Source organism: Adiantum capillus-veneris, chromosome 28 (genome assembly GCF_014529385.1).
Source record: "Adiantum capillus-veneris isolate H3 chromosome 28, ASM1452938v2, whole genome shotgun sequence".
Taxonomy (NCBI): domain Eukaryota; kingdom Viridiplantae; phylum Streptophyta; class Polypodiopsida; order Polypodiales; family Pteridaceae; genus Adiantum; species Adiantum capillus-veneris.
The window spans coordinates 11,614,853-11,640,808 of NC_140958.1; the positions used below are offsets into that span (position 1 = coordinate 11,614,853).

At 44.7% G+C, this 25,956-nt stretch overlaps 1 protein-coding gene across 1 annotated transcript; it reads right to left on the reverse strand.

The window, feature by feature from the left end:
- Positions 1–613: 613 nt before the first annotated feature.
- Positions 614–24,357, reverse strand: LOC147420061 (uncharacterized). Its single transcript, XM_086503998.1, has 5 exons — positions 24,173–24,357; positions 23,385–23,487; positions 23,225–23,283; positions 798–944; positions 614–686 (listed from the first exon to the last, which is right to left on the reverse strand). Exons 1-5 carry the CDS (start codon positions 24,355–24,357, stop codon positions 614–616), a joined length of 567 nt encoding a protein of 188 aa, XP_086360124.1.
- Positions 24,358–25,956: the final 1,599 nt, after the last annotated feature.

A 25,956-nucleotide genomic window follows, 5' to 3' on the forward strand; every position in this document is an offset into this window, starting at 1 on the left:
TGTACAACACGTGAGCGTCTTCGTTGTTCCTCCTGTAGTGTCATGTTGATGATGGTTGGTGTAAGGGTTGATGCCTCCTTGACTTTTCCTTTCCTGGCAACCTCTATCCACTTGTCCACTTCATCCATCTTCTCTTTGCATCTTGGTGATCACCTCCATTGTTGCTTTTTGATTGTTTGCACTTGCTCCTTGATGACTTGGAGCTCTTCGATAAGTGAGGGCTGGAATTTTCCTTCTTCGAGTTCCTCTCTTGTCTTAACTTCAGCCAGCTCTTTTAAGCGCCGATTCCTCCCCTTTGAGCGCGTCGATTTCAGCCCACATGTTCTCCTTCTCTGCTTTCCATTGTTCCTCTTTGCTAGCTTGCTTTTGGAGGAAACCTGCCTTTTCCTCCATCCAACTTTCCATCTTCGCTTTCCACTCTTTCATCTCTTTTTCCATCTCTATGAGTCGTTTGTGTGTAAGCATGAAAGTAGCCTTCAACGTCCTCGGGGGTGTTTTGTTATGTGGAGAAGCCATCATCTTGCCCAGAGAGAGAGAGAGAGAGAGAGAGAGAGAGAGAGAGAGAGAGAGAGAGAGAGAGAGAGAGAGAGAGAGGAAATTACATTTGGGGATTCTACTGCTCGTCGAGAATCACAAATCCAGGAGCACCCGGACGGGACACCAGCTGAGGAACTGCACCAACCCTACATACAAAAATAAAATATAGCAAAAGTAGTGTTTGACAATTTCTCATGTGTGAAAGAAAAAGAGGTGTAATGACCATAAGGAAGTGTGAAATAATAGCAATATCATAACCTGGTGTGTATACTTGCAAATACAGCTCTTCCCGAGCTGCCCATCTTGCTTCTATCTCGTCCAAAATCGTGACATAATCTTTATGATTTTGGACTGCTACAATGATGTGGAAGTTATGTAACTCCAATAGATCCTGCAAAAAAATGTATCTAGCAATATCAGCAAGGTCATACAATCAGTGGCCTACCATGGGACAAAATATGATTTGAATAATTTTTGAAAAAAAAACATTTTTTCAATGAGCAAAAGAGTAGATTCTTCATAGAGAAATGCCCTTTAAATAGGGAAAAAATAGGCTTACTAGCATCACACACAAAAGCAATAACAACTAGAAACCTAGCATATTGTGTTGCATTAATGTATTACATTATGAGTATGACCTGTGAGTTATAAGAGAAAATTTTCCAGCGTTTCCTAAACATATAAGCGCCCAATGTGGCAAGTGCACGAGCAGAGTTTTGGTCTCATATTGTAGAGTCTTTGCCGCATGTAGAGCAATGGTGTGTTGGGGGAGACTTCAACATATTGGAGGATCCCTCTAACAGGATTTGAGTTTGCCAGGCTACTGTACACGGGGCTGAGTTGGCAGCTTCTTGGGAGTGCCTATGTATGACTTTGAGAGTTCCTGGTGTTTGGCATCATTCAGGCTTTGTGAGGCCCCCTTCCATCTTGTCTTTCTCTTACTCTAACGGCAGAGTAGGAGGAGTGAATCTATGTCGGATAGATAGCTTCTATGCCAGTGACCACATCTATGACATGTGGCAAGGACTACTTTTTCTGACCATGCGCCAGCGATTCTCACTGTGACAGACAGACAGAGGAGGGGGAGTGCGATGCTACGCATCCCTTAGAGGATCTTGCTGGATCCAGAGCTTAGAGAGCGAGTGGAGGCGCTTTGGACACAAATCTTGGACACGTAAGACTCCCCTGCTGGTAGAGTGGCCTCTGGATCAACGGAGCTCAGCCGCTTCTTCCTCCAGGAGTCTACAACTCACTTGGCTGCAACCAAGGAGGAGGAGAGTGTCTCCGATGGGGCATTGTTTCCTTGCAGAGCATGCAGGAGCAGCATCCAAACAGTCCTTGGTTGGAGGAGCAGATACAACATGCTAGGTAGGAGCTGGCTAGCATTGAGGAGCGGCACCATGAGTTTACCTTCCATTGACCGGCATCTCAATGGACCCAGGTGAGTGACAGAGTTACTGGGGAGTTTTTTGAGACTGTGGGGTCACGCCATTCGGATACCAGTGTTAGCCAGTTGAGGAGACCCGACAGCTCAGTTGCTTCAAAGCCTGAGGATATGCGTGCAGTTGCTACTGACTTTTACTGTAATTTCTTGTGAGATGAGCCTTAGTCAGAGCGTCACGATGCATGCAAAGAGCACGTTTGGACGCAGATACCTTGTCATGTGCACATCTAACCCTATGTGCATATGGACAAGCTACTTCAGGTCCAGGGTTCATGTCGGCTTAGAAAGTGTTCTAGCACCTTTGTGAGCCTGTGCGCAGGTGGTGCATGTCCAGGCACTTAGAGTAGTTGCATATCCTCTAGTTTCACACAACATGATCATCAGCATGACAGTCAATACCCAGCATGAGCATTTTACAGTGCACAGAACCCATTTTCCTTATTTTATCGATTTTTCACTTATTATTAATAAGTGACTTTGTTGGGAAACTGGATAGGGCAAATTTTGTTAAGCTCTATAAAAGAAACCTAGCGCTAGCGCTTTCTGGCAGAAGAAGCAGCAGAAGTTCCAACAACTTGCAATGCACCTTCTCAGCAAGACCGGCATGAGACCTAGCGTTTTTCAGCCAACAAGAAGCAAATAGCGTTTTGGCTACAGTTTCAGCTTGGTGTTTTGCAGATACCAAATCAGGCCTAGCGTTTTTGCAGATAGCATTAGCATTTTGCAGATTCCCGGCGATAGTTCAGCCCCAGTCATTAGCATTTTCAATTTTCAACACTTAGACTCCGCAAGATCAGCCCCAGACCTCGTAGATCTCACCTACCCGCAGCATGTCCTCGCAGCACCGTCAGATCAGCCAGCATTTTCAGATTCAGCTGCTCATCGCAGATTTCAGCATCTACGTTTTCAACGCATCAACGTCGCGTCGTCACCATCGCCGTCGTCGCCGACACAGTGTCAAAATTCAGCAATTAGCAGATTTGCAGATTTCAGCCCATCTCGTCGTCGTCATCATTGTCGTCAACATCGTCAGCAAGTCCATTGCCTCTAGATCATTGTACCAGATTGTTAGGTGCAACGGAATGAATGTTGAACTTTGCCAAGATGAGTGCTCCGAACTGTGCTCAAGGGTCCTTTTTTCTTAGGGAAGGAAGAGCCTTCCGTTCTTTAATGAGAGAGTGCAATGGACACAAACAAAGTGAATGGACACTATGAGTGAAGGTACATGAGACTAAGTATAACCGGCCTGTACAACGTACAGGGCGGTACTATTTCAATTACCTATTAACTTTACACAGAGCACTGAGAAGCAAAGAGGAACACAGTTGCGTCCAGCGACTAGAATGTCGCTGCGCACACGAGACCGACACCCTGTAGGCCCCAAAGACGGACGCCCCTTTCGGTATTTCTTTAATAATTTAAGGTAGACGATCCGACCACTTAGCACAAGCTTTCACAAAGCTGTCCAAACCTGGCGAGGGCTGAAAACACAGGTTTTCGACTTGATTTCGGCAACATAACGGTGTAAAAACCCTTGTAGGTCAAAAGTAACTGTCTAGGGCGGATTCCCTCGCTATCTGGAAGCTTTGTGGTGAGCTGTCACGAAAATACAGCGGGCTGTAATTCTCTATTTTTCACTGTCGGGTGCCCAAAAGCCTGTACACACATCCCAAGGCTCTCACGAGGCTCCCTTGGTGTTCCCTTGCAGTTTAGGTGTGGAACCCTAAACCTGCAAAAAAACACAGCAGGCTGTAATTCCCTGTTTCGGATTCTTTTTAGTGGAGCGAAGACGCCCACGTGTGTCCCAAGGGCTCCCGCACACAATGGGACAGTTCCCCTGTGAATCGGACAAGTTTTCAGGCGAGAAAACTCTCCGAACTCGCAATCTTTCGTGATGGAACTGTGCGTACCTGTGGGGGATTAACAATTAGCTAATCCGGTTCCTGTTCAGAAGGCTCTTGCCTTGGCAAACGTGCATAAACGCCCATAACTGTACATATTCATCTGAGTAGCCCAAGTAGTGGGGCATTACCATATGTGCCAAAGGGGAGAGAGAGATGCACGAGAGCAAGTCATCGCGCTACATGAGACAGAGGAGAAGATAAGCTTTCCATTAAAGCTGTAGACCTGCACCCACTACTCACACACACACTGTAGGTCACTTATGAGTAAAAAATCAGCCCCCTCCCTCTCTTGGGTGCCTCCTCTTGCTGAGGTGTCCCGGAGGCAGCTCTCCTCCTGCCAAGTGTCCAGTTTGCCCCTTTGAGTTAATTCCCTAGTTCCCACTGACTTATAAAGTTATAAGTGACTTTCCGAGTGGCCCAGACTTCATTTGGCGCACACAGGCTTCAATACTCATCAGAATTCAGTGCTAATTGGCCCGACCAGTCCCAGATTGACCGACCTAGACTCCCGATGTGAGAAACCTATTCGGCCGCAGCCGTTTCACACTGGCCATGCAATGTCTACTTGCACCTTTTCAAGCGTTCCGGGGAAACAAGTAGAAATAAAAATATATAGTACTTATTTACGAGAGGCGACAAGAAAAATACACCTCCTGGTGACACACCCCTCTTTGAAATACTGCAAGCGACCTCGCTTGCATGCCAATAATACATGCGAATATCTCCTGATAGCACATATATTCTATGATGGGAATCCAAGATATACATGCTTCCGGAAATGTAGCGTTGGACGATTAAACAATCCCACAAACCTGGCTACGACACATATATCAAGCATAGAAGTCTTCTAGTGTACTCTCGAGCACAAACTTCTCTAGCTAAATTCTGTATGGAAAGAGTAGATATAATTGCTTAACTACTCTGTTCAGCATCATGAACCATGCTCTTGCCTTGCTCCAAAAAAAAGGCTACATCAAGTCACTGTGGGTTCCATCTGAAAGGCTTCAAGATACAATTGCAATAGCTGAGGTGAATCAAGCAATTCAGACTCTTCCATCCATTTGGCATCCAATGATGGATAGTTCTTGAACTTCACCAAATAGCGTCTTGCAACCTTTCCTCCAACCTTTCTTTCTTTATGTGCCAATATCTGTTCAGGAACAAGGATCTCATCCAATTCTTCCACTTCGGGTTGTTCCTCATCAAGCATATTCTCTGGCATATCACCAACAAAGGGTCTTAGAAGGCTGACATGAAAAGCATTATGTATTTTCTAGCCTTCTGGTAGCTTCAACCTATAAGCTACATCGCTGATCTTTTTCGAAATCTGAAAAGGACCATAATATCGCATACTGAGCTTAGGAAACAAACGTTCCTTGCCTTTCCTTCCTTAACCTGGCCTTTTCAAAGCGCAAAAGCACCCAATCACCAAGTGAAAATACAAGTTCACGACGGTGACGATCAGCAGCTTTCTTTTGCTTAGCCTAAGTCTTCTCAAGAGCAATCTTTATCTTCCTGTATGTCTCATCCACATCTTGTACATACTTGTCTGCCTCAAATATCTTGTCCTTAGTCTGCAAAATGGGCGGGACTTTCTTCCCTCCTTCCACTATCTCAAATGGTGCCTTACTGTTGACGTATGCACAGTGTTATTGTAGGCATATTCAACCAATGGGAGATGGTGTTCCCAAGTTGCCTTGTGCTCTGACACATAATATTTGAGCATGTCCAGGACAATAGAATTTGCCTCTTCTGACTGTCCATCAATTTGCGGATGAAACGAAGAAGAGAACTTTAGCGTAGTGCCCATGTTCTCAAACAATGCCTTCCAGAAAAGACTCGTCATATGTGGATCCCTGTCACTGACAATTGGCTGAGGCATCCTGTGGTATTTAAAGATATTGCTGATGAATATCTTGACCATATGTTCTGGCTTTATCTTCTTCCTCACAGGAATGAAATGGGCCTGCTTACTGGACATACAAATGATAGTCCAAATCTCATCATTGCATGTTTGCGTCCTTGGAAGATCAAAGATAAAGTCCATTGCTATGCTTTCCCATGGCCTATCAGGGATCGGCAATGGCTGCAACAATCCCGGTTGCTTTTGCCTGTCAAATTTGACTTTTTGGCAAACTAAGCATGATCTTACAAATGTGTCAACATCTTGACGCAAAGCTGGCCAATAGAAGAATGCCTCAACCCCTTTCACTGTCGCATCAATTCCACGATGCCTAGCATAAGGTGGAGCATGACTTTCCATCAAAATCTTTGGCCGTAACTGTTTAATAACGCATAACTTTCCATGCATCATGAGAAAGTCATTCTTAAGCATATAGTTCTCATAATGTTGCCCATCAATAAGCTGGTCATAGATCCTTGCAAAATCTGTATCTTCAACATATTGTGTCTTCATTTCGTCTAGTTCACAATGGTACGGAATTGACACTGCTAAAATTTGGAGCTTTCGTGACAACGCATCAGCCACCACGTTCTTTTTCCCTTGCTTATGCACAATCTGAAAATGGAACATTGACAAGATGTTTGCCCATCGCATGTGCTTCTCAGACAACTTCGTCTGTGTGAGAAAATATCGCAAGGTTTGATGATCCGTTTGGACAACAAAATCAGCCCCTAGCAGATAATGTTTCCAACTAGTGAGAGCATGAATTACTGCCAACAATTCTTTCTCATAGACTTGCAAGTTCCTTTTAGTCTTCAAAATAATTCTTCTCTCATATGCGACTATTCTGCCATTCTGCATTAGAACTACACCAAGACTATGGCCACATGCATCACACTAAACCACAAAAGGTTTCGAAAGATCTGGTAAAATGATTACCGGATATGAAGTCAGCTTCTCTTTTAAGTGTTTGAAGGCTAAAATTTCCTTGGATGTCCACTTAAAAGTAACTGCTTTTCCTTGCAGTGCATGGAGTGGAGAAGCAATCTCAGCAAAATTTTGGATGAACCTCCTGTAGTAGGAACACAAGCCTAGAAAGCTTTGAATGCCATGTATGGACTTCAAGTCTGGCCATGACCTAACTGCTTCCACTTTGGCGGGATCCATGCGTACTCTATCCTTTGAAACATTTTGCCCAAGGAAGTGAATCTCTTCCAAAAAGAATTCACTCTTGTTCGCATTAATGAGTAGCTTGTTCTTGCGTAGCTCATTGAAAACTACGGTCAAGTGATCCCTATGCTCCTCTTCAGACTTTGAGTAGACAATCATGTCATCAAAGAAGGTACCCACGAAGTTTCTATGTGGTCTAAAAATTATGTCCATCATTCTATTAAACGTGGCAAGAGCATTTGTGAGACCAAATGGCATGACAAGAAACTCATAGAGACCAAATGTTATCCTGAACGCAGTCTTATAGACATCTTCTGGCCTAATGCATATCTGATGGTAGCCACTCTTTAGGTCTATCATTGTAAATAATGACGCTCCCTCAAGCCGATCAAGAATGTCATCTATTATCGGTATGGGGAACCTGTTCTTGATGGTATTCTTATTCAAGGAGCGATAGTCAATGCACATGCGCCATGAACCATCCTTCTTCTGCACTAAGAGTACATGCGAACAAAAAGGGGATGAACCCCTTCTCTAAAAGCTCGTTGACCTGACTCATAATCTCTTTCTGCTGGGCTGCACTAACCCTGTATGGTGGTCTATTCAGTGGACTAGAACCTGGCACAAGATCTATGGTATGATCCTCAGGTCTCTCAGGAGGTAACTCCTCTGGCAAAGAGTTCGAAAAACAATCACTGAAACCACTCAAAAAAGTTGACCTGTCTTTATCTAAGGTAGACAAATTAGATACAACTTGAGGTTCTTCTTTTGCAAAGATCAAGTACGCAGAAACATGATTCTTTATTACAGATGAAATAGCAGAAGTAGAAACAACTCGAACAGAGTCGCCTTTAAGCTTTACATCAAGGACATGAGTCTTTCCTCTATGTACAAGGGTAATCTTTTTGTTGTAAGTATCCACCATAGCATGCAACCTGTAACACCATGGGATATGGGCCCAGTAACACATCACAACCCTCAAGTGACATAATATAAAATTCTTCCGCATCCACATAGCTCTGAATGTGCAAACGAAGCTTCCCCAAAATGGGAGTAACAGGCTCTGAATGACTTGGGCATGCCAAACCTGCTTCCCTTGTCATACCCATCTCCCCTGCACGAATGCCCAATTTTGATGCCAATTCTGGCGATATGAAATTTGCACGGGCTACTGGATCAAAGAAAACCAGCACTGTCTGGTCTCTAACTTTGCCCCAAGCTATACACAGCTCCGTGGCATCTGTGTTTGGCTGGTCTCCAACCAAATCTGGAACAAGTCCTGCACTTCGCTTTGGCTTCTTGCCTTTATGGTCTGACTTGTCATCCTTATCCTGTGAATTTTTATGTGGGCATTCATTTGCAAAATGTCCTTCCTGTTCACAAATGTAGCATTTCTTGGCCTCCCTAAGAGCTTTCCTTTCTTTAAAGGTTTTGCCAGAAAAATGCATTTTTTGTCCTTGTCCTCGTCCTGAAGAAGATTTAAACTGCTTCTTGGACGTATCAGCTTCTTTAGTTGGAGGGCTTCTTTGCGGGAGGCTCAGAAGGCTTTGTTGCAACATTGCCCTTGGCTAAAAACTGTTTGCCCTGGGACCGTTTCTTGTGGCTACTAAATCCATCGGAATCTCCCTTCCATAGATTGTTGGCCACTCTTGCATTCTCTATCAACTGAAACATATTCATGACAGTAGTCTTTGTGCAGTAGTCCCTGATTTTCTTGAGCAATCCGCAATAGTACTTCTCAATCTGTTCTGACAATGGCACAAACCTGTAAGAGGTGAATGGCAACAGTGCGGCCCAAAACTGTTTATTGTACTCTTCTAGATTCGCACACTGTTTAGAATTCAACTCGTGCCATTCTGTCATCACATCCACTTCAAAAGTGTTTGTCAACCATGCAGGCGCAAAAAGCTGTTTGAATTGGACCCACGTTGTTGGGGCTTGCGTATCTTTGAAGATTCCGTGAAGTTTCCTCCAACATAAGCTGCATCGAACTGCTGTATGAAAGTCAAAGCCTTCAATTGGTCCTCAGTTCCTCTAAAAGTTTCAAACTTCACTCCCTGCCCACCTTCCTTGTAATCCTGAGGCTGACTCAAAGGAGCCAAATTATCATAAACAGGTGCCTGTAATAGTGGTGCTCCATGATTATTCATTCCAGCACTCGCATCAACTGTTTTACCTGTCGTATCTGCATTTTGTACGTATGGCTGCGAAAAACCAGCCATACCAAACTGTGTTCCAGGCACTCGAAACTGGCCATAGGCACCCTGAAAACCTGGTTGGACACCCATGTTCGCGTACATAGGGTTACCCATGCCTGTTTGCATTGTCCCGAACACATTCCTTGGCATATAACCTGTGGAAGGTCCAGCCATAGCTTGAAACACTGAACCACCTCCAAAATAACCAGGAAAAGTATTAGGTAATGGAAGGGTCTGACGCATAGCCTGTTCATTACTCCCTTGACCATTCACAAACGGTTCCTGTCCAGCTAAAGCAAGTTTCTTTGGATCATTGGACACCGCTAGTTGCTCAACCACATGGGCTTTCCCTCGAGCATCATGAGTCCTTTGCGCATTGGAAATCTCCTTTTCCTGCAACGGCTCAGTCATGCCTTGTGTAGGAGGCTGAAAACCCTGTGTCGGAGCCTGTAAGAACTGTTGCATCCTTGGGTTGCTAGCCAACTGCTGAAACATGTCCATGCAGCAACGCAGTTGAGCTCTAAACAACTTGAAGAGTTGAAGGAACTTTCTCTGTGTCATGTGAGGAAGATCCCTCTTCAGGTACTTGGTCTCTCTTCTCTGCCATAACGACAAGCTCTGTGTTTTGCTTTCACCCACAACAATCCACGATGCACTTTTTGAAGAAAAAGTGACTATCCCGGCAATAGAACCATATAACCGGCCTGTACAACGTAGAGGGCGGTACTATTTCAATTACCTGTTAACTTTACACAGAGCACTAAGAAGGAAAGAGGAACACAGTTGCGTCCAGCGACTAGAATGTCACTGCGCACACGAGACTGACACCTTGTAGGCCCCAAAGACTGGCACCCCTTTCGGTATTTCTTTATTGATTTAAGGTAGACGATCCGACCACTAAGCACAAGCTTTCACAAAGCTGTCCAAACCTGGCAAGGGCTGAAAACACAAGTTTTCGACCTGATTTCGGCAACATAACGGCGCAAAAACCCCTGTAGGTCAAAAGTACCTGTCTAGGGCAGATTCCCTCGCTATCTGGAAGCTTTCTGGTGAGCTGTCACAGAAATACAGCGGGCTGTAATTCTCTGTTTTTCACTGTCAGGTGCCCAAAATCCTGTACACGCATCCCAAGGCTCTCACGCGGCTCCCCTAGTGTTCCCTTGCAGTTTAGGCGCGAAACCCTAAACCTGCAGAAAAACGCAACAGGCTGTAATTCCCTGTTTCGGATCGTTTTTAGCGGAGCGAACACGCCCACGCGTGTCCCAAGGGCTCTCGCACACAATGGGACAGTTCCCCTGTGAATCGGATGAGTTTCCACGCTAGAAAACTCTTCGAACTCGCAATCTTTTGAGATGGAACTGTGCGTACCTGTGAGGGATTAGCAATTAGCTAATCCGATTCCTGTTCAGAAGGCTCTTGACTTGGCAAATGCGCATAAACCCCCAGAACTGTACATATTCATCTGAGTAGCCCAACTAGTGGGGCATTACCATATGTGCCAAAGGGGGAGAGAGAGATGCACGAGAGCAAGTCATCGTGCTACATGAGACAGAGGAGAAGGCAAGCTTTCCATTAAAGCTGTAGACATGCACCCACTACTCACACACACACTGTAGGTCACTTATGAGTAAAAAATCAGCCCCCTCTCTCTCTTGGGCGCCTCCTCTTGCTGAGGTGTCCTGCAGGCAGCTCTCCTCCTGCCAAGTGTCCAATTTGCCACTTTGAGTTAATTCCCTAGTTCCCACTGACTTATAAAGTTATAAGTGACTTTTCAAGTGGCCCAGACTTCATTTGATGCACACAGGCTTCAATACTCATCAGAATTCAGTGCTAACTGGCCCGACCAGTCCCAGATTGACCGACTCAGACTCCCGATGTGAGAAACCTATTCGACCGCAGCCGTTTCACACTGGCCATGCAATGTCCACTTGCACCTTTTCAAGGGTTCCAGGGAAACAAGTAGAAATAAAAATAAATAAAAATATATAGTACTTATTTACGGAAGGCAACAAGAAAAATACACCTCCTGGTGACACTGAGAGATAGAGAAGAGAATACGACACTAGAGATGTTGTCAAACCCTCCTCCGAAGGCCCCACTCTCTATGGCGACAGCGGTCTATTATTGATTGCACAATCTCTACAATTCTTGGACTTGCCCACGATGAGACGACGATGAGACGGGCTGAAATCTGAAAATACTAAGGGCTGAAATCTGCAAATCTTTATCTGTTGCATTCTGACTCTATGTCGGTGATGATGTCGGTGACGACGATGCGACGACAACGCGCTGAAAGCGTAGATCCTGAAATCTACATTTTTCGGGCTGAATCTGCAAACTATGTAGGATCTGACCGTGTGGCGAGGATCTGCTGCGGGAAGGTGAGATCTGCGAGGTTCGGGGATTCTACTACGGGTACAGACTGCTAAAAATTGAAAACGAGGATTCTAAATGAGGTCTTGTCGCGAAGATCTGCAAAACGTTAGTCTCACACTGATGCAAAAACGCTAGGGCTGAATGTCATCCTACGGTGGAAATCTGCTAACGCTGGGGCTGATCTGTTGTTCTTCTGTCGCCAGGCTGATGCAGATGCAAAAACGCTGGCTGATCTTGGTTCTGGATGCAAAAACGCTAGCCCATCCGCTATGGTGCAAAAATGCTAGGGATCTTGGGGTCCTGCTGAGAAGTTGTCTGTGAACACATTGGTTCCTGCTGCCTCTTCTGCCACAAAGTGCTAACTTTGGTTTGCTTATATATTATCTTAGCAAAATTGCCCTACCTACTTTCCAACAAAAGTCATTCAAAATAATAAGTGAAAAATGTCAAAAATAGGAAAAATAGGTCTATGCACTGTAAAAATGCTCTTGATGGGATCTGATGGGAATTTGATGGTCATGATGTGTGCAACCGGAGGATATGAATCTAATCTAAGTGACTGGTCATGCACGGTCTGCAAACAGACTCACAAAAGTGCCAGATCACTTCCTATCCTAGAGTGACTTGACTGAATTGAACCCTGGTCTTGTTGTAGCTTGTCCAAGGACACATATGGTTGGATGTGTCACGTGACATCCCCTCCTTTTCAAAGTGAGGTACTGGTACCGAACTGTATGGCGTCGAGGGAGATCGCCAACAGTGTCTGGAATCATGGAAAGGACTCTTCGTCGGCCCACTCTAATGCATGGGTCATGCGATACTTGAACTTCAGAAAGGTGTGCAATGCTTGCTTCTTTGAGCCGCGCCGAAAGCGACACAAAGTCTTTTGTGCCTCCTTTGATGCTTCAACTTCGTCTATAGTCATGCATCTACCTTCTTCAAGAATCTCCCAAGATGAAAATTCCTGAAACCACTTCCAACACAAAAACATGAACATACCCATTCCATGTAAAGTGACTGGAAAAATACTATTCCTTCAAAAAAACTGTGCATGCAATGGAGATGAACATAGAAACGGAGTGCCAAACCGTTCATCAAACACACGCAAACAATGGGGTCGAATCTTGACTTTCTGAGCTATGCAAAACACAATGGAAACGCCTATGCTTGATGCTCAATCCTTTGTGTGCTCTTTCGGATACTGTGTCATGCCAAGGAAGAGACATGGAATGGAAATTCCTTGAATGCAAATATTTCATCTTTTCATGAATCATCCGCATACATCCGTGCTCATTCAGGAGTGAATTGTGCTCAACGTACAATATGGCATGCCTATGAAAAGGGATCACATAAAGACGATGGCTAAAATACAGGAAACGATCACGAATGAAACACTCGAACAATGCTTGCTGACTAATCATTCGAACACATAATACTTCCTGTAAGAGTTTTTTGGACCGAGACTCAAGAGCCAAGATCGGTTCTTCGTGTTTGATCAAATCTTCCTGTGGGGGTTTTGTGGACCTCGACTCAAGAGCCAAGATCGGTTCTTCGTGATTGATCGAATCTGCAATGAGGTTAGCTTCACTAGAGAAAGTATCAACGAACACATCATCCTTGTGAACAATCAGATCATCTTCATGCAAATCATCATGCTTGTGAGAATTCACATCATGATCAATTCACATCTTGATCATGCAAATCATCATACTCATCATCATGCTTATCATTGTCATGAAATTCATCATGCTTATCATTCAAATCATCATGCAAATCCTACATGGCATGCTTTGGAGAAGAAGAGACTGAGAGAGTCTCCTTTTCCCATATCTCTTGCATCTGTGCCTGCACTTGAGAAAAGAATCGGACCAAGGCGGCTTTCCTTTCATTGTTCTCATGCTCTATGGCTGCCATTCTTTCTTCGTGTTCACGTTGTATAACTGATTCTCTTTCTACGGCCTCCAAGCGTGCTTGCTCGCGTTCACGCTCAAAGTCGGCCTTTCTTTCTGGTTTTCGTGCTTCGCATTCTAACTTCCTGTCCATCATCATCTTGTCGAAAGCTGCCATAGGATCTGGTGCAATCTTTGGCGTAGATGGGGAAGGGTCGGAAAAACCTCATGGTAGGGAAAACTCTTCTTCGCCACTCCCACGCTCACCACCTCCAAGCGAAGTATCCATTCTGCTTCGAGTGATGACCATCCACTGAAGTCGTGGGTTCTTGTGGGTTATTGTGGTCTTGGGTTCTTAAGTTCACGAGGAACTTGGGTTCTTGGGGGTCTTTGTTTCTTGAGGTTCTCGAGTTCTTGAGGTTCTTGGGGTCTTGAGGTTCTTGAGGTTCTTGGGTTCTTCTTTCGCTTGCAATCTATGTTAGAGAAGGATCTTCTCTTCACCTGAGTTTTGCTCATTTCCGTAGGCGCACCCCTTGGCGGCTTTGCGCTCACACCAAGGTTGCTTTTTCCCACCTCACGTCGATTGGACGACCGCTAAGTGCACGGTCCGCTCTCAATGAGTGAAAAGAGGCACAAGGGGAGGCTGAACAAGCCCTTCTTTCTTGGGTTTCCTATCACTCTTCAAAAACACGATTAGGAATCGACACGCCCAAGAGGACTTGGGTCACATGCAACCGCAACAAGCAAAAAATTATGTGGTTCTTGTGGTTCTTTCCTTGAGTGATACAGAACATTGCCAAAGCTCTGATACCAATGTTAGGTGCAGTGGAATGAATGTTGAACTTTGCTCAAGATGAATGCTCCGAACTGTGCTCAAGGTTCCTTTTTTCTTAGGGAAGGAAGAGCCTTCCGTTCTTTAATGAGAGAGTGCAATGGACACAAACAAAGTGAATGGACACTGTGAGTGAAGGTGCATGAGACTGAGAGATAGAGAAGAGAATACAACACCGGAGATGTTGTCAAACCCTCCTCCGAAGGCCCCACTCTCTATGGCGCGAGCGGTCTACTATTGATTGCACAATCTCTACAATGCTTGGACTTGCCGACGATGTCGACGCTATGAGACGACGACGAGACGGGCTGAAATCTGAAAATGCTAAGGGTTGAAATCTACATATCTTTATCTACTGAATTCTGACTCTATGTCAGTGACGATGTCGATGATGACGATGCGACGACGACGCGCTGAAAACGCAGATGCTGAAATCTGCATTTTTTGGGCTGAATCTGCAAACTACGCGGGATCTGACCGTGCGATGAGAATCTACTGCGGGAAGGTGAGATCTGCGAGGTTTGGGGGTTCTACGACGGGTATTGACTGTTGAAAACTGAAAACGCTGATGTTAACTGAGGTCTTGTCGCGAAGATCTGTAGAACGTTGATGGTCTCAGGCTGATGCAAAAACGCTAGGGCTGAATGTCATCCTGTGGTGGGAATCTGCTAACCCTGGGGCTGATCTGCTGTGGTTCTGTCGCCAGGCTGATGCATATGCAAAAATGCTGGCTGATCTAGGTTCTTGATCCAAAAACGCTAGCCCATTTGCTGTGGTGCAAAAATGCTAGAGATATTGGGGTCCTGCTGAGAAGTTGCGTGTGAACACATTGGTTCCTGCTACCTCGTCTCCCAGAAAGTGCTAACTCTGGTTTGCTTATATATTATCTTAACAAAATTTCCCTACCTACTTTCCAACAATAGTCACTTAAACTAATAAGTGAAAAATGTCAAAAATAGGGAAAATAGGTCTATGCACTGTAAAAAATGCTCTTGTTGGGATCTGATGGAATCTGATGGTCATGCTGTGTACAACCGGAGGATATGCATCTAATCTAAGTGACTGGTCATGCACGGTCTACAAACAGACTCACAAAAGTGCCAGATCACTTCCTATCCTAGATTGACTTAATGACATGGCCTTCTTGCATTAAGACCGCACCTAGACTACGACCACAAGTATCACAATATACTTCAAACGGCTTTTGCAAATCCGGCAAAGTCAAAACTGGTCCTGTAGTCAAATTCTGAAAGGGAGTCACCTCTGTGGGTCCCCACGAGAAAAGGACTCCTTTCTATGTCAACAAATGCAAAGGGCTAAGCAACCTCTGCAAACTTTCTGATGAACAGCCGGTAGTAAGAACATAAGCCCAAGAAGCTTCTAGCTTCATGGACTTTTCTTCAAATTGGACCAATCACGGATAGTCTCTATCTTGGTCGGGTCCATCTGCACTCCTGCTGCTGAGACAATGTGTCCCAAAAAAAAAAGTGTTTCTCTGGGCTCCGCTCACACGGTAAGGTGGCCGGTTCGGTGATGTGCTTCAAGGTATCAGATCAATAGTATGATCCTCAGGACAAGCTGGTGGCAACTCACCTGGCAGTTCCTCTGAAAAGCAATCAGCATGAGTGTAAAAAAAAATTGTGGCGTTCTTCATTCAGGTCAAAACATATGCGACCTTCAATCATTATTCAGTTCTCTCCAAAAAATCAAGCAAAGAAACTAAAGTCCATGAAGTAAAATCTCTGTGCCCTTCATTTGTCGCTTTCTCGGCCCGATAGTCAACCACTTTAAACTCATGATTAAGACTTAAGAAACTGAAACTGAACTTAGAATAAGACTTAGAAGACTCTGTGTTTGATTGATTGAAAGTGTGATACAAGGGCTCCTTATATAGGAGACGAAGAGACATAAATAAAAAGGCACGTCTCCTGGTGAAGAGACATGACTTTAGACGTAAAGACACATCCTTTCGGTGAAGAGCTGCAACCATTAGGCGAAGAGTCGCACCCGTAGAGCGAAGGGGTGTGACCAGTCGTCGAAGGAGTGTGGCTTTTGGCGAAGAGGTTTGTCTTTTGGGCGGAGGGGTGTGACCATTCGAGAACAGGAGTCCTCCTGGGTTAGTCACACTTCGCATCTGCATCTGTAATGAATCAAGAAGAGTGTAACAAGTCACAATTGTGACATTCCCTCCCATTTACTTTAAAACCCTGTGTTCAGATGAAAGTCTTCTGCTTTTCAAAGAATTCTTGAAGGAGGCTTGGGTACTGCTGCATATCTTCATCCGTCTGCCAAGTTGAGTCTAACTCATCAAGATCCATCCACTTGACAAGAAATTCTGTTGTGATCTTTCGTCTTGTTTCTTTTTGTCTCACATCAAGAATCTTTTCTGGAACAAGAATTATGTGTTCATCTTCAGTTTCTGGCACATAAGAAGATAAGTCTGGAATTGGCGAATCTCCTTGTATGTATTGTTTGAGCCAAGAAATGTGGAAAGTTGGATGAAGTTTTCCCCATGAGAGTGGAAGTTCCAACTTGTAACTGACAACTGAGTACTTCTTGATTATTTTGAAAGGTCCATAGAAGTGAGGGCGCAACTTTGGAAAGACCGATTTCACAGTTTTGTAGCGATGAGGTGCTACATATAATAAAACCAAATCTCCCTCTTGGAAATCTGCATGTCGTCGATGTTTATTGGCTTGCTTCTGGTACTTTTGTTGGACATGAACCAACTTGTCACGTACTTGAATAAGTACATCTTGCATTTCTTGAACCAACTGATCTGCTAGAGCTACTTTGTGTTGAAGAACAAAGTTTGTCGATATAAGAGGAGTATGCCCATAAGCTGCTTGGAATGGAGTCATGCCAGTTACTGAATGGATAGAGTTATTGTATGCGAACTCTACAAGTGGCAAATTCTCTTCCCATGATCCCAATCGAATTTGTATGTAATGTCGAAGCATTTCTTTCAAAATTTGATTCACTCTTTCTGTCTGCCCATCAGTTTGAGGATGGTATGCTGAGCTGAATAACAAATTTGTACCAAGGGATTTGCAAAGGGATGTCCAAAAATGCCCTGTGAATTTTGGATCTCTGTCTTAAACAATAGACTTTGGTAATCCATGTAATCTGAAAATGTGTTGCACAAACAATTGCGCAACGTATGGTGCCGAGGCAGCTTTCTTGCAAGGAATAAAGTGTGTCATCTTTGAAAACCGATCCACCACTACGAGAATCTATGCATTGCCTTTTTGAGAACGAGGCAATGTAGTGATAAAATCCATGCTGACACTTTCCCATCTTTCTTGAGGTACGGGCAAAGGATGAAGTAACCCTTGAGGAAGTTGTCGAGAAGCCTTCATTGTTTGACAGGAATGACAAGCTTTGACAAATTTGATAACATCTTGCTGCATTTGTGGCCAAAAATATGTTGCAGATAACAATCTGTATGTCTTGTTGATGCCTGGATGAGCAGCAAAAAGGACTTCATGATGTTCTTGGATCAAAATTTTCCGCAATGGTGTTGAGAGGCGGAAGTGAAAAAAATAGACCCGGTGGCCTCTACACCAAGACTATGCACAATGGCCTCATCATGGGGGATACACAATAGGGGCACCACCTAGCAAGATATGCGGCTAGGAAGCATACATATACACAATGAAACATGCCATGGAAAACAATTTCAAGATCCACACCCAAATGTGGAATGGGGTGGTCAGAGAATAAGGTGAGAGGAGTGGTGAGTGAGTGAGAATGGGCTCGCTACTCGTGCATGTAGTAAGGAAGATAACGAGGTCAGGGATACATGCAAGTATGCTCACTTCTCATACAAAAGGTGGCGAATCCGCACACCTCAAGATGGAAGTAGAAAGATGATAGGAATATGAGAGGAAGAGAGAGTGTGTGTGTATGGTGGCGAATCCGCACACCTGAACATAAGCAGGAAAAAAAATGGCAAGGAACAAGCATAAACCATACTCACAATGAGATGTATCCAAAGCGACACAAAGTATGGCACCAAGATGGAGTGTGTTGATTGCTTGCAAAAGATGAATACAATAGGTAGCGTATGGCAGGAAAATGAGAAGGGAACAAGATCGTAGGAGGCAGAATGGAGAGATGGGAGTTGATGGCGAGGAATATCATGAGTGTGTCCACCCTTCTTCTTCTTGAAATTGTGCCTTCAACCCTTAATTACAAGTGGTGTGGAGGTGTGGTGCTCATCTTTTGTGCATGGTGATGGTGTTGTGATTATGTGATTAGGGTTCATGCTACAAGCATGTAGCACAAGAGTGTGTATGGATAGGTGTGTGTGTGTGTGTGTGTTCTCCCCCTTAGTGAGATCTCATGGCCTCCTTATATAGGGAAGGAGGGGAGGATTTAGCAATATTTCTATTTGAGGTGGGTGTCCCACTTTGGTGACTAGGAAAATGGGGTGCATGTGACTGTGGCTCCCATCTTGTCTCCTCATTATTTAAAATACCAGAGTCAATAGAGAGAGAAGATGAGAGAATGTGGGTAAGATGTAGAGGACAGGAGACATTTACAATAGTATAGCTTTAGCTAGACATAAGCTTATTAGGGAGAGAAGAGAGAGGTAAGAAATTTACAAGAGAGATTGTCAAAGGTGGATAGTTGTTGATGAGGATGGATCCTCCAAAAATGGTGATAGAATCACTCTAGACTTGCCAAGACCTCATTAAAAGAGCCTTGTCTCTTGTAATCATGCTTGAAGACTTGTAGAACCATAGCCATTCTAGAGGGAAGAAAATTGGGGATGGCCTGTGTCACCATTACACGAGAAAACTGGGGTCCACTATAAAAATCATATCTCCGTGTTCATAACTCCAAAAATTCTGAAAAAAATTGAGCTAAAAGTTGAGATCACGAGCTACATCTTTTATGTTGAACGCTCCTTCAGATTCGGGGTTCTTCTTTACTTAAAAAATTCAGCCAAATAATGTATTATTTGTGGCTGCAAAGGTCTTTTGGTGGTCCCCTTTGAGTGGACTTCTCTCTTGCCTTCAAGTGTAAGCTCCTTCATGTGTATGAAAACACGACCTAGAGTTTTGAAAAGAGTGGCAATCATCTAAATGAAGGTATTATTGAAATTTGAAAGTGGGGTTGAGGTTTAAAAATGAAAACTAGTGAATAAAATATTTGGTAGGGTGGAATAATATACATACATGAAAATTATATTAGAAAATACTAAAATATATAATGTAATCTAGAATATATATATTTAATATTTAAGGTCAAAAGAGAGATCAACAAAGAAAGCTTACTTATTTATGCTACATCGTGATTGATTAGCATAAGTCTTATTTATTTAATAAAGACTAAAACGTTTGTGAAAAAGGGAAGAAAAAATCAAAAGTAACTTATATAATAGGAAATATTTTTGGTAAAAGAGAAAATAATAGGTGGTGCTAGAGGTGGTCGGGTCCTAACGGCTTCCTCTTCATCGATATTCCTGGCTTGAAGACGCAACTTCTTGTCTTTAAGGCGGGCCACTTCAACCTGCTAGCTCATACGTAGCAGGAAACCTTTCCTTCACCTTCTCTTTAAGAGTTGGCCATAACCCAGCCACAAACCGATCCTTCTTTAGGAAATCAGGTGCCCCCTCATCCTCTCTTAGCGATGCAACCCATCGCCCCCATAAATCTACAAACTTTGACTCATATGATGCGTATTCTAGCATACTGCCCTGCTTCAACTCTGTCAACAATTGCCATAGCTTCTCTGATGTTGTGCCCTCTCCAAAACGCTTGACAAAGGCTGCTCTTAATAAGTCCCACCGTTCCTTGGTTGCTTGTGCCAAGGCATTGTACCATGATCTTGCCTCCACCTTCATTAGAAGTGGGAAGATGCGCAAGCGCGAAGCATCATCATCTCTCGCAGAGATGACACATGCTATTTCCAAGTTGTCTAGAAAGTCTGCAGCATCCTCACCCACCTTACCAGTAAATGTTGGAAATGCTACACTTGCCATTGTGAGAGTGAGAAAATTAACTCGACTTAGACTTTTTTTTAATTTTTTTTTTAATAGAGATTCAATACATGGGTGCTCGGTGGATGGAAAACATACTATACAAGGATGAAAATAACTACATCAAAAGACACTTCATGATTAATCATAGGGAGGATAAAGGGTAGAGAAGAGGTGTTTATCTCTTGCAGTCATTCTCTACCAAACATGGTTGTAATGATCTGCTGATAAAACATCTTGCGGTCCAAGATTGAATTCGTTGTGGTGCATAAGTTTGGTTCCTTGCAAAAGGTTGATGTGCTAGGTCCATCACATGCTGCGAGAAGGCGGGCCTGGAGAAGGTCTCGCAGCTCTCCTCTGCTACGACGGGTGCCGAGAACCTTGCAGATGACAGAAGTCGCCTGCAAGCGCTCTACCTCTGCGGCAAGGCTCGCTTGCTCTGTCAGCGAAAGAGCAAGTCGAATGGTGGGCTCAGCGGGGTCGGGCGAGGGGGCTTCAGGCGAGTCCCTCTGTGGCGGAGCTGGAGCCTCCATCTGTGTCTACTACTGAGTCGAAGAGGCGGACGGAGAAGAACAATCTGCAACCGAGGACGCCGAACACTTGTCCGAAGAACAAATGTTGTAGAGCCAGGCGCAAAGAAACCTTTGGGGATAATGCGGACAAAGGGGGGGGGGGGGGGGGGGGGGGGGGGGGGGGGGCAACGGGCGGGCTAGGGGGCAGCTAGGGGGGGAGGGCGGCGGGCAGCAGGTGGCGGGCAGGGCTGGGAGGGGGAGACAGCGCAAGGCGGGAGGGGATCGGGGATGCAGCGCGAGGGCAAGGGGGAGGGGGGGGGCAGCGCGAGGGGGGCTGATGGCACCGCGAGGGCAAGAGAGAGAAGGGGGGTGAGGGGAGGCGATGGCGCAAGAGGGGGGGAGCGTGCAGCAGTAGCGAGCCCTTTTCTATTTGTTCACCTCTCTTGAGTCTGTCCCTCATGGGAATTTCGGCCTGGACTCTCTCTGAACAGTTCCACACTGGCTATGCAATGCAGGGCATTTAGATTTTCAGAGGGGTGTTTCCAAAAGGTAAAACAAACGAAATTCCCCAGAGAAAGAGAAAAATAAACAAAAATGGAATTGCCACTGGCTGGTGACACGAATCCTCTCGACAATTAGCAATGAAAGGAGATACATCATGCTGGTATGCGCAATTGTCCTCGTGGTTTCAGAGACACGAGTTCAGTATGGAAAGATTACCCCCCTTCCAATACTCTCTTGAGTCTCCATCACTGGCAATTACACGAACGGAGATTAATAAAATCATCCGTCAGGATCTTATACAGTTGGATACTAAGAGGACATGGGTAGACCCTTCACAAGAATTGGGCACGAGAAAACTTCCTACGGCTATCTGAAGATGGATTTGTAATTCGCCCGAGCTACATGGATACCCACCTGTATCATGGTTTGAGATGTGCTATTGGTCAGATTCATACATCCTCACACCAGCTGAAAATTGAATTTGGCAGATTTAGGGGAATCCCACCTTAGAGCAGAATGTGCAAGTTATACGGAATGGAGCCGGAGACAGAATTACACTACATATGCCATTGCACCGTATACTATGAGATACGTGGGCGTTTCCATTGCCTATTTAAAGAAGGATTTGGACCTCTAGATAGAGTCATGCAATACCAAGATCAAAGATGCTTAGGCTTGTACCTACTGGAACTACATCGGCACAGGGATAATCTAATGAGAAGACAAAGAGCACTACAGCCTCAGAGGCAGATCACAGATTTCTTCGGATCGAGAGAAGCAGGAGTGGAAGGAGAAGCAAGAGGCCAGCAGCCAGCACAAAGGAGTACCCACATTCATACTAAAGGCACCCTCATTGACAGGGCGATTGAGCTTAGGAAATCGAGACGACCACGACCGAGATGCAGAAGCACACTTCACCGGAGGAGACTACAACAAAGGATTAGAAGCATTCTAGCCAGACACCCAGAATGCTCCTAAGAATTTTATTTAATACTTTGCATTTAGTTTTTCACATTTATTTTCACACTTTCACACTTTTCACACTTAGTACTTTAGTACTAAGGTACCCAAACATTGTAACAGATTCACCACTTTTGTATCAGTTTGGTCTCATAGGTCATTCTGGCCTTTTGAAGACGTTAATATAACATTTCATTTCATTTCATTTCATCTCTCTCTCTCTCTCTCTCTCTCTCTCTCTCTCTCTCTCTCTCTCTCTCTCTCTCTCTCTCTCTCTCTCTCTCTCTCTCTCTCTCTCTCTCTCGCTATGGATACAACCACACCCCCAGGACCACGTCCATCGAGGCCTAGAGGAGTCCGTCTTGATCAGGACACTGCACAGGGTCGTACTCGCCGTCCTCGACCACCCGGGCCTCGACTCAGACCCCGCCATTTGCACCAAATCAGAGGCATCATCGCTCGACATCGGAGACGAGTGCCACCTTTCAGCGTCCTCGACCACCCGGGCCTCGACTCAGACCCCGCCATTTGCACCAAATCAGAGGCATCATCGCTCGACATCGGAGACGAGTGCCACCTTTCAGCGGCCTCTCTATATTGGATCTGCCCATCTGGGATATCCTGGGATAGAGGACAGGGAGATAGAAGTTGATGGTCAGATTTGGATGGGATCAGTCATGTATTTGTACATATTCTCAGTTTTAGCTTAGTTTTAGCTTTGTAGACTCAAACATCACTATGATGTTGAGTAGATCTTTTTTCTGTTTAAGTAGACGAGAGATGTATTACCAGATGTATAGTTTCTTGTCTCAGGGGCCATTTTGGCTCTTTCGAGACGTTAATATATCTTTCTTTCTTTCTTTCTTCTCTCTCTCTCTCTCTCTCTCTCTCTCTCTCTCTCTCTCTCTCTCTCTCTCTCTCTCTCAGTGCGAAGATGGCTGGAAATGTCACTCATGTTGACACAGATACATAAATTACACAAAACCTAAACATAGACAGAGAACCTTACTTGCCACCACCCACTACATTCATGCCATCGATGTGATTATATTTGTGGTGGAAGTGTCCCTACCAAAAGAAAAATGTAATTCATAACTTAGCCCTTCTGGTGAATATACAAAATTACATTACTGCAATTTAAAAGTTGTTCAGAGTCAAGAATATTTTACCATGCGCAACTTGCTGAGCACATCCGCGTAGTCGGGGTCAAAGTTCCTCCAAACCAATGGGAGGAGTCCAACTTGTAAGGTGGTCTGCTCAGGTATGGGAGCGCTACATGCAAGACAATTCCACTTCCATATCGTGTATAATAGTACGGCCAACCACCTTCGGCGGCCTCTCTCTCTTTCTCTCTCCCACTGTATCGCGTGTCCAAGAGCGACTCTTATTTTTGGAATTTGGAATTTAGCCTTCATCTCGCAGCTTGCGCCACGTGTAAAGGGGACTCCCATCCGCCATATTATGTTAGTTTAGATGTACTAGTGTGGTTGGCGGCCTTTGGCCGCCTCTCTCGCGTGCTGTCTCACTGAGTGCGTAGGGTTGCAGGGCGACACTGCACATTGGCTGGAACCAGCCAGGGAAAGGAGCTCTCGCCACGTGTCGGGGGGGGGGGGGGTAGGGGGGGTAGGGCGGAATCCCTCCCCTTTTATAATAGTATAGATATACACTATATGTGTAAAATTTTGTGTTCTGTAATATTGAATACTCACAAAATTTAGGTCTCAGTTTGTCTCGACCTTATGACTTCCCTAATTGTTTTAAAAAAAATAAAAAACGGTGCATGAATTGTATTAAGAGAGCAAAAAAATTACATAAGGAGCCCAAGGAACGTGCAACGGGATGATACAAAAATCTAGATACAAAATCTCTCATCCTAGATACAGTTGGGATTGTAGCGGAGGGAATCGGATTCTGAATGAGCTTCAATGAAACCTATTCTTGAAGTGGTTGAGAGTATTTCAAATCCAGAATTGGATCACTGCCTTCAAGAGAATCACTGAAGCTTAAGGCATTATCGGACGGAATCCAATTTAGCTCGGATTGCAGGTAACAAGTTACTAGCATCATTCCACTCATCTTGGGCATTTTGGAGGTCTTCCAAGAATTGACGTTGATTCCTGGCTGCATCCTCAGAGGATCCATAAACATGTAGCATTCATTTTCTTATTTGATAAATTTGAGCTTTTTCGAAAGCTAATTGGTGGACATGCAAATGAATTTCATCAAGAAACCCTCTAGAGTTTGATGGGCATCCTCACAAAGAAAAATATTCCATATAGCCCACATAAACTCGGCGCGTACGTGGTTGTCTCCTAGTAAAATCTCCTTCCAAGACCAGGAGAAACCTTAGAAAGGACGTTCAAAGGGCAGTTGACAAAGAGACACGGCAGGTCCTCGACTGAAACATGGAGCAGCGGGGGCAGCTGCCAGAGCTGAGGGGAAGAGGCGCTGGACCAGAGGGATTGCAGCTTGAAATACCACTGCCTTCTATCCAGGGTAAGATTCCAGTACAAATCTTGGTAAAGGAAATGAGGATGAGCGAGGGAGAAGCCACCTCGCCATATAATGGCTCCAAGAGAAATGTCAGTGGAACAGTTAAGCATCCAAAGAGGAGAGCTGGGGAGAAGAGTGCATCTTCGACAGATGAAGGAGATTGAACTTGAGGGAGAGATCTAGATCTGTAAGCCAGGAGTGGTGGTGGGGGGACCAAATGTCACCCCATCGACGATTCCCTTGATTGTGGATGGTTAGGGATAACTGCGAGTGATCAATAGGGATGTCCTTACCAGTTACCCAAGGCCACCAAATGGAGTCGTTAAGTAGCAGGGTCTATCTGCTATTGGACTTCCAATTAGGAAGGAGAGGACCCCAGTGGCGGTTCCAAGCAGCCCTGATCGCTCGGGTGAAGATCTTGTATGCCGTGTTCAGCATGGTTAGTGGACGCCAATTGGCTAAGACGTCCTTTGGCCCCCTCTTGTAGAAGCTTAATTACCCCTGTCCTGATTGAGAGGGTAGAGCTTGGTGCTTCAGTGATTCCTCCCACACTTTTTCTTGGGCTTGGGAGACTCTATAGCCATGTGTATGTCCGTAAGGGAGAGAGGGAGATCCCCAGTAGCTTTGCACTCTCCACAGGGATAACCTTAGCTCTGCATGCCCAAATCTTTTCCCTGTTTTGAGCTACTGTTTTTGAGATAGTTTCTGGAGGGCTGAGTGTTGAAGCCAGAGCTACGAAAAACCATTTTGGCGTTTGATGTGTTTGAAAAATGGGGGATTGATGCAATAGGCCCGTTACCTATCACAAGCAGGGGCAAAAGCTATATTTTGTCTGCAGTGGACTATCTCTGTAGATGGGCAGAGGCTATAGCAGTAAAACAAATCACTACAGAGGATGTGGCAAAATTTGTGTATGATGAAATATGTTGCAAGTTTGGGGTGCCACTGGAGCTACTTTCGGATAAGGGGCCAGGATTTAGAGCTAAACTGCTAGACTTTTTATGCGCAAAGATGAAGATTAGGCACTAGCATAACACTCCTTATTACCCGCAGTGCAATGGCTTGAATGAAAGATTCAATGGTGAGTTGGTACAAATTCTTTCGAAAGTGACAGAGCACCAAGGAAAGAAGTGGGATTTGGAATTGCCTAGTGCATTATGGGCTTACCGTACTCCGGTGAAGACAGGTATAGGGTTTACTCCATTTCGAGGTCTTTTGTCTTAGTGAGTAGAACATGGCTTTTGACGG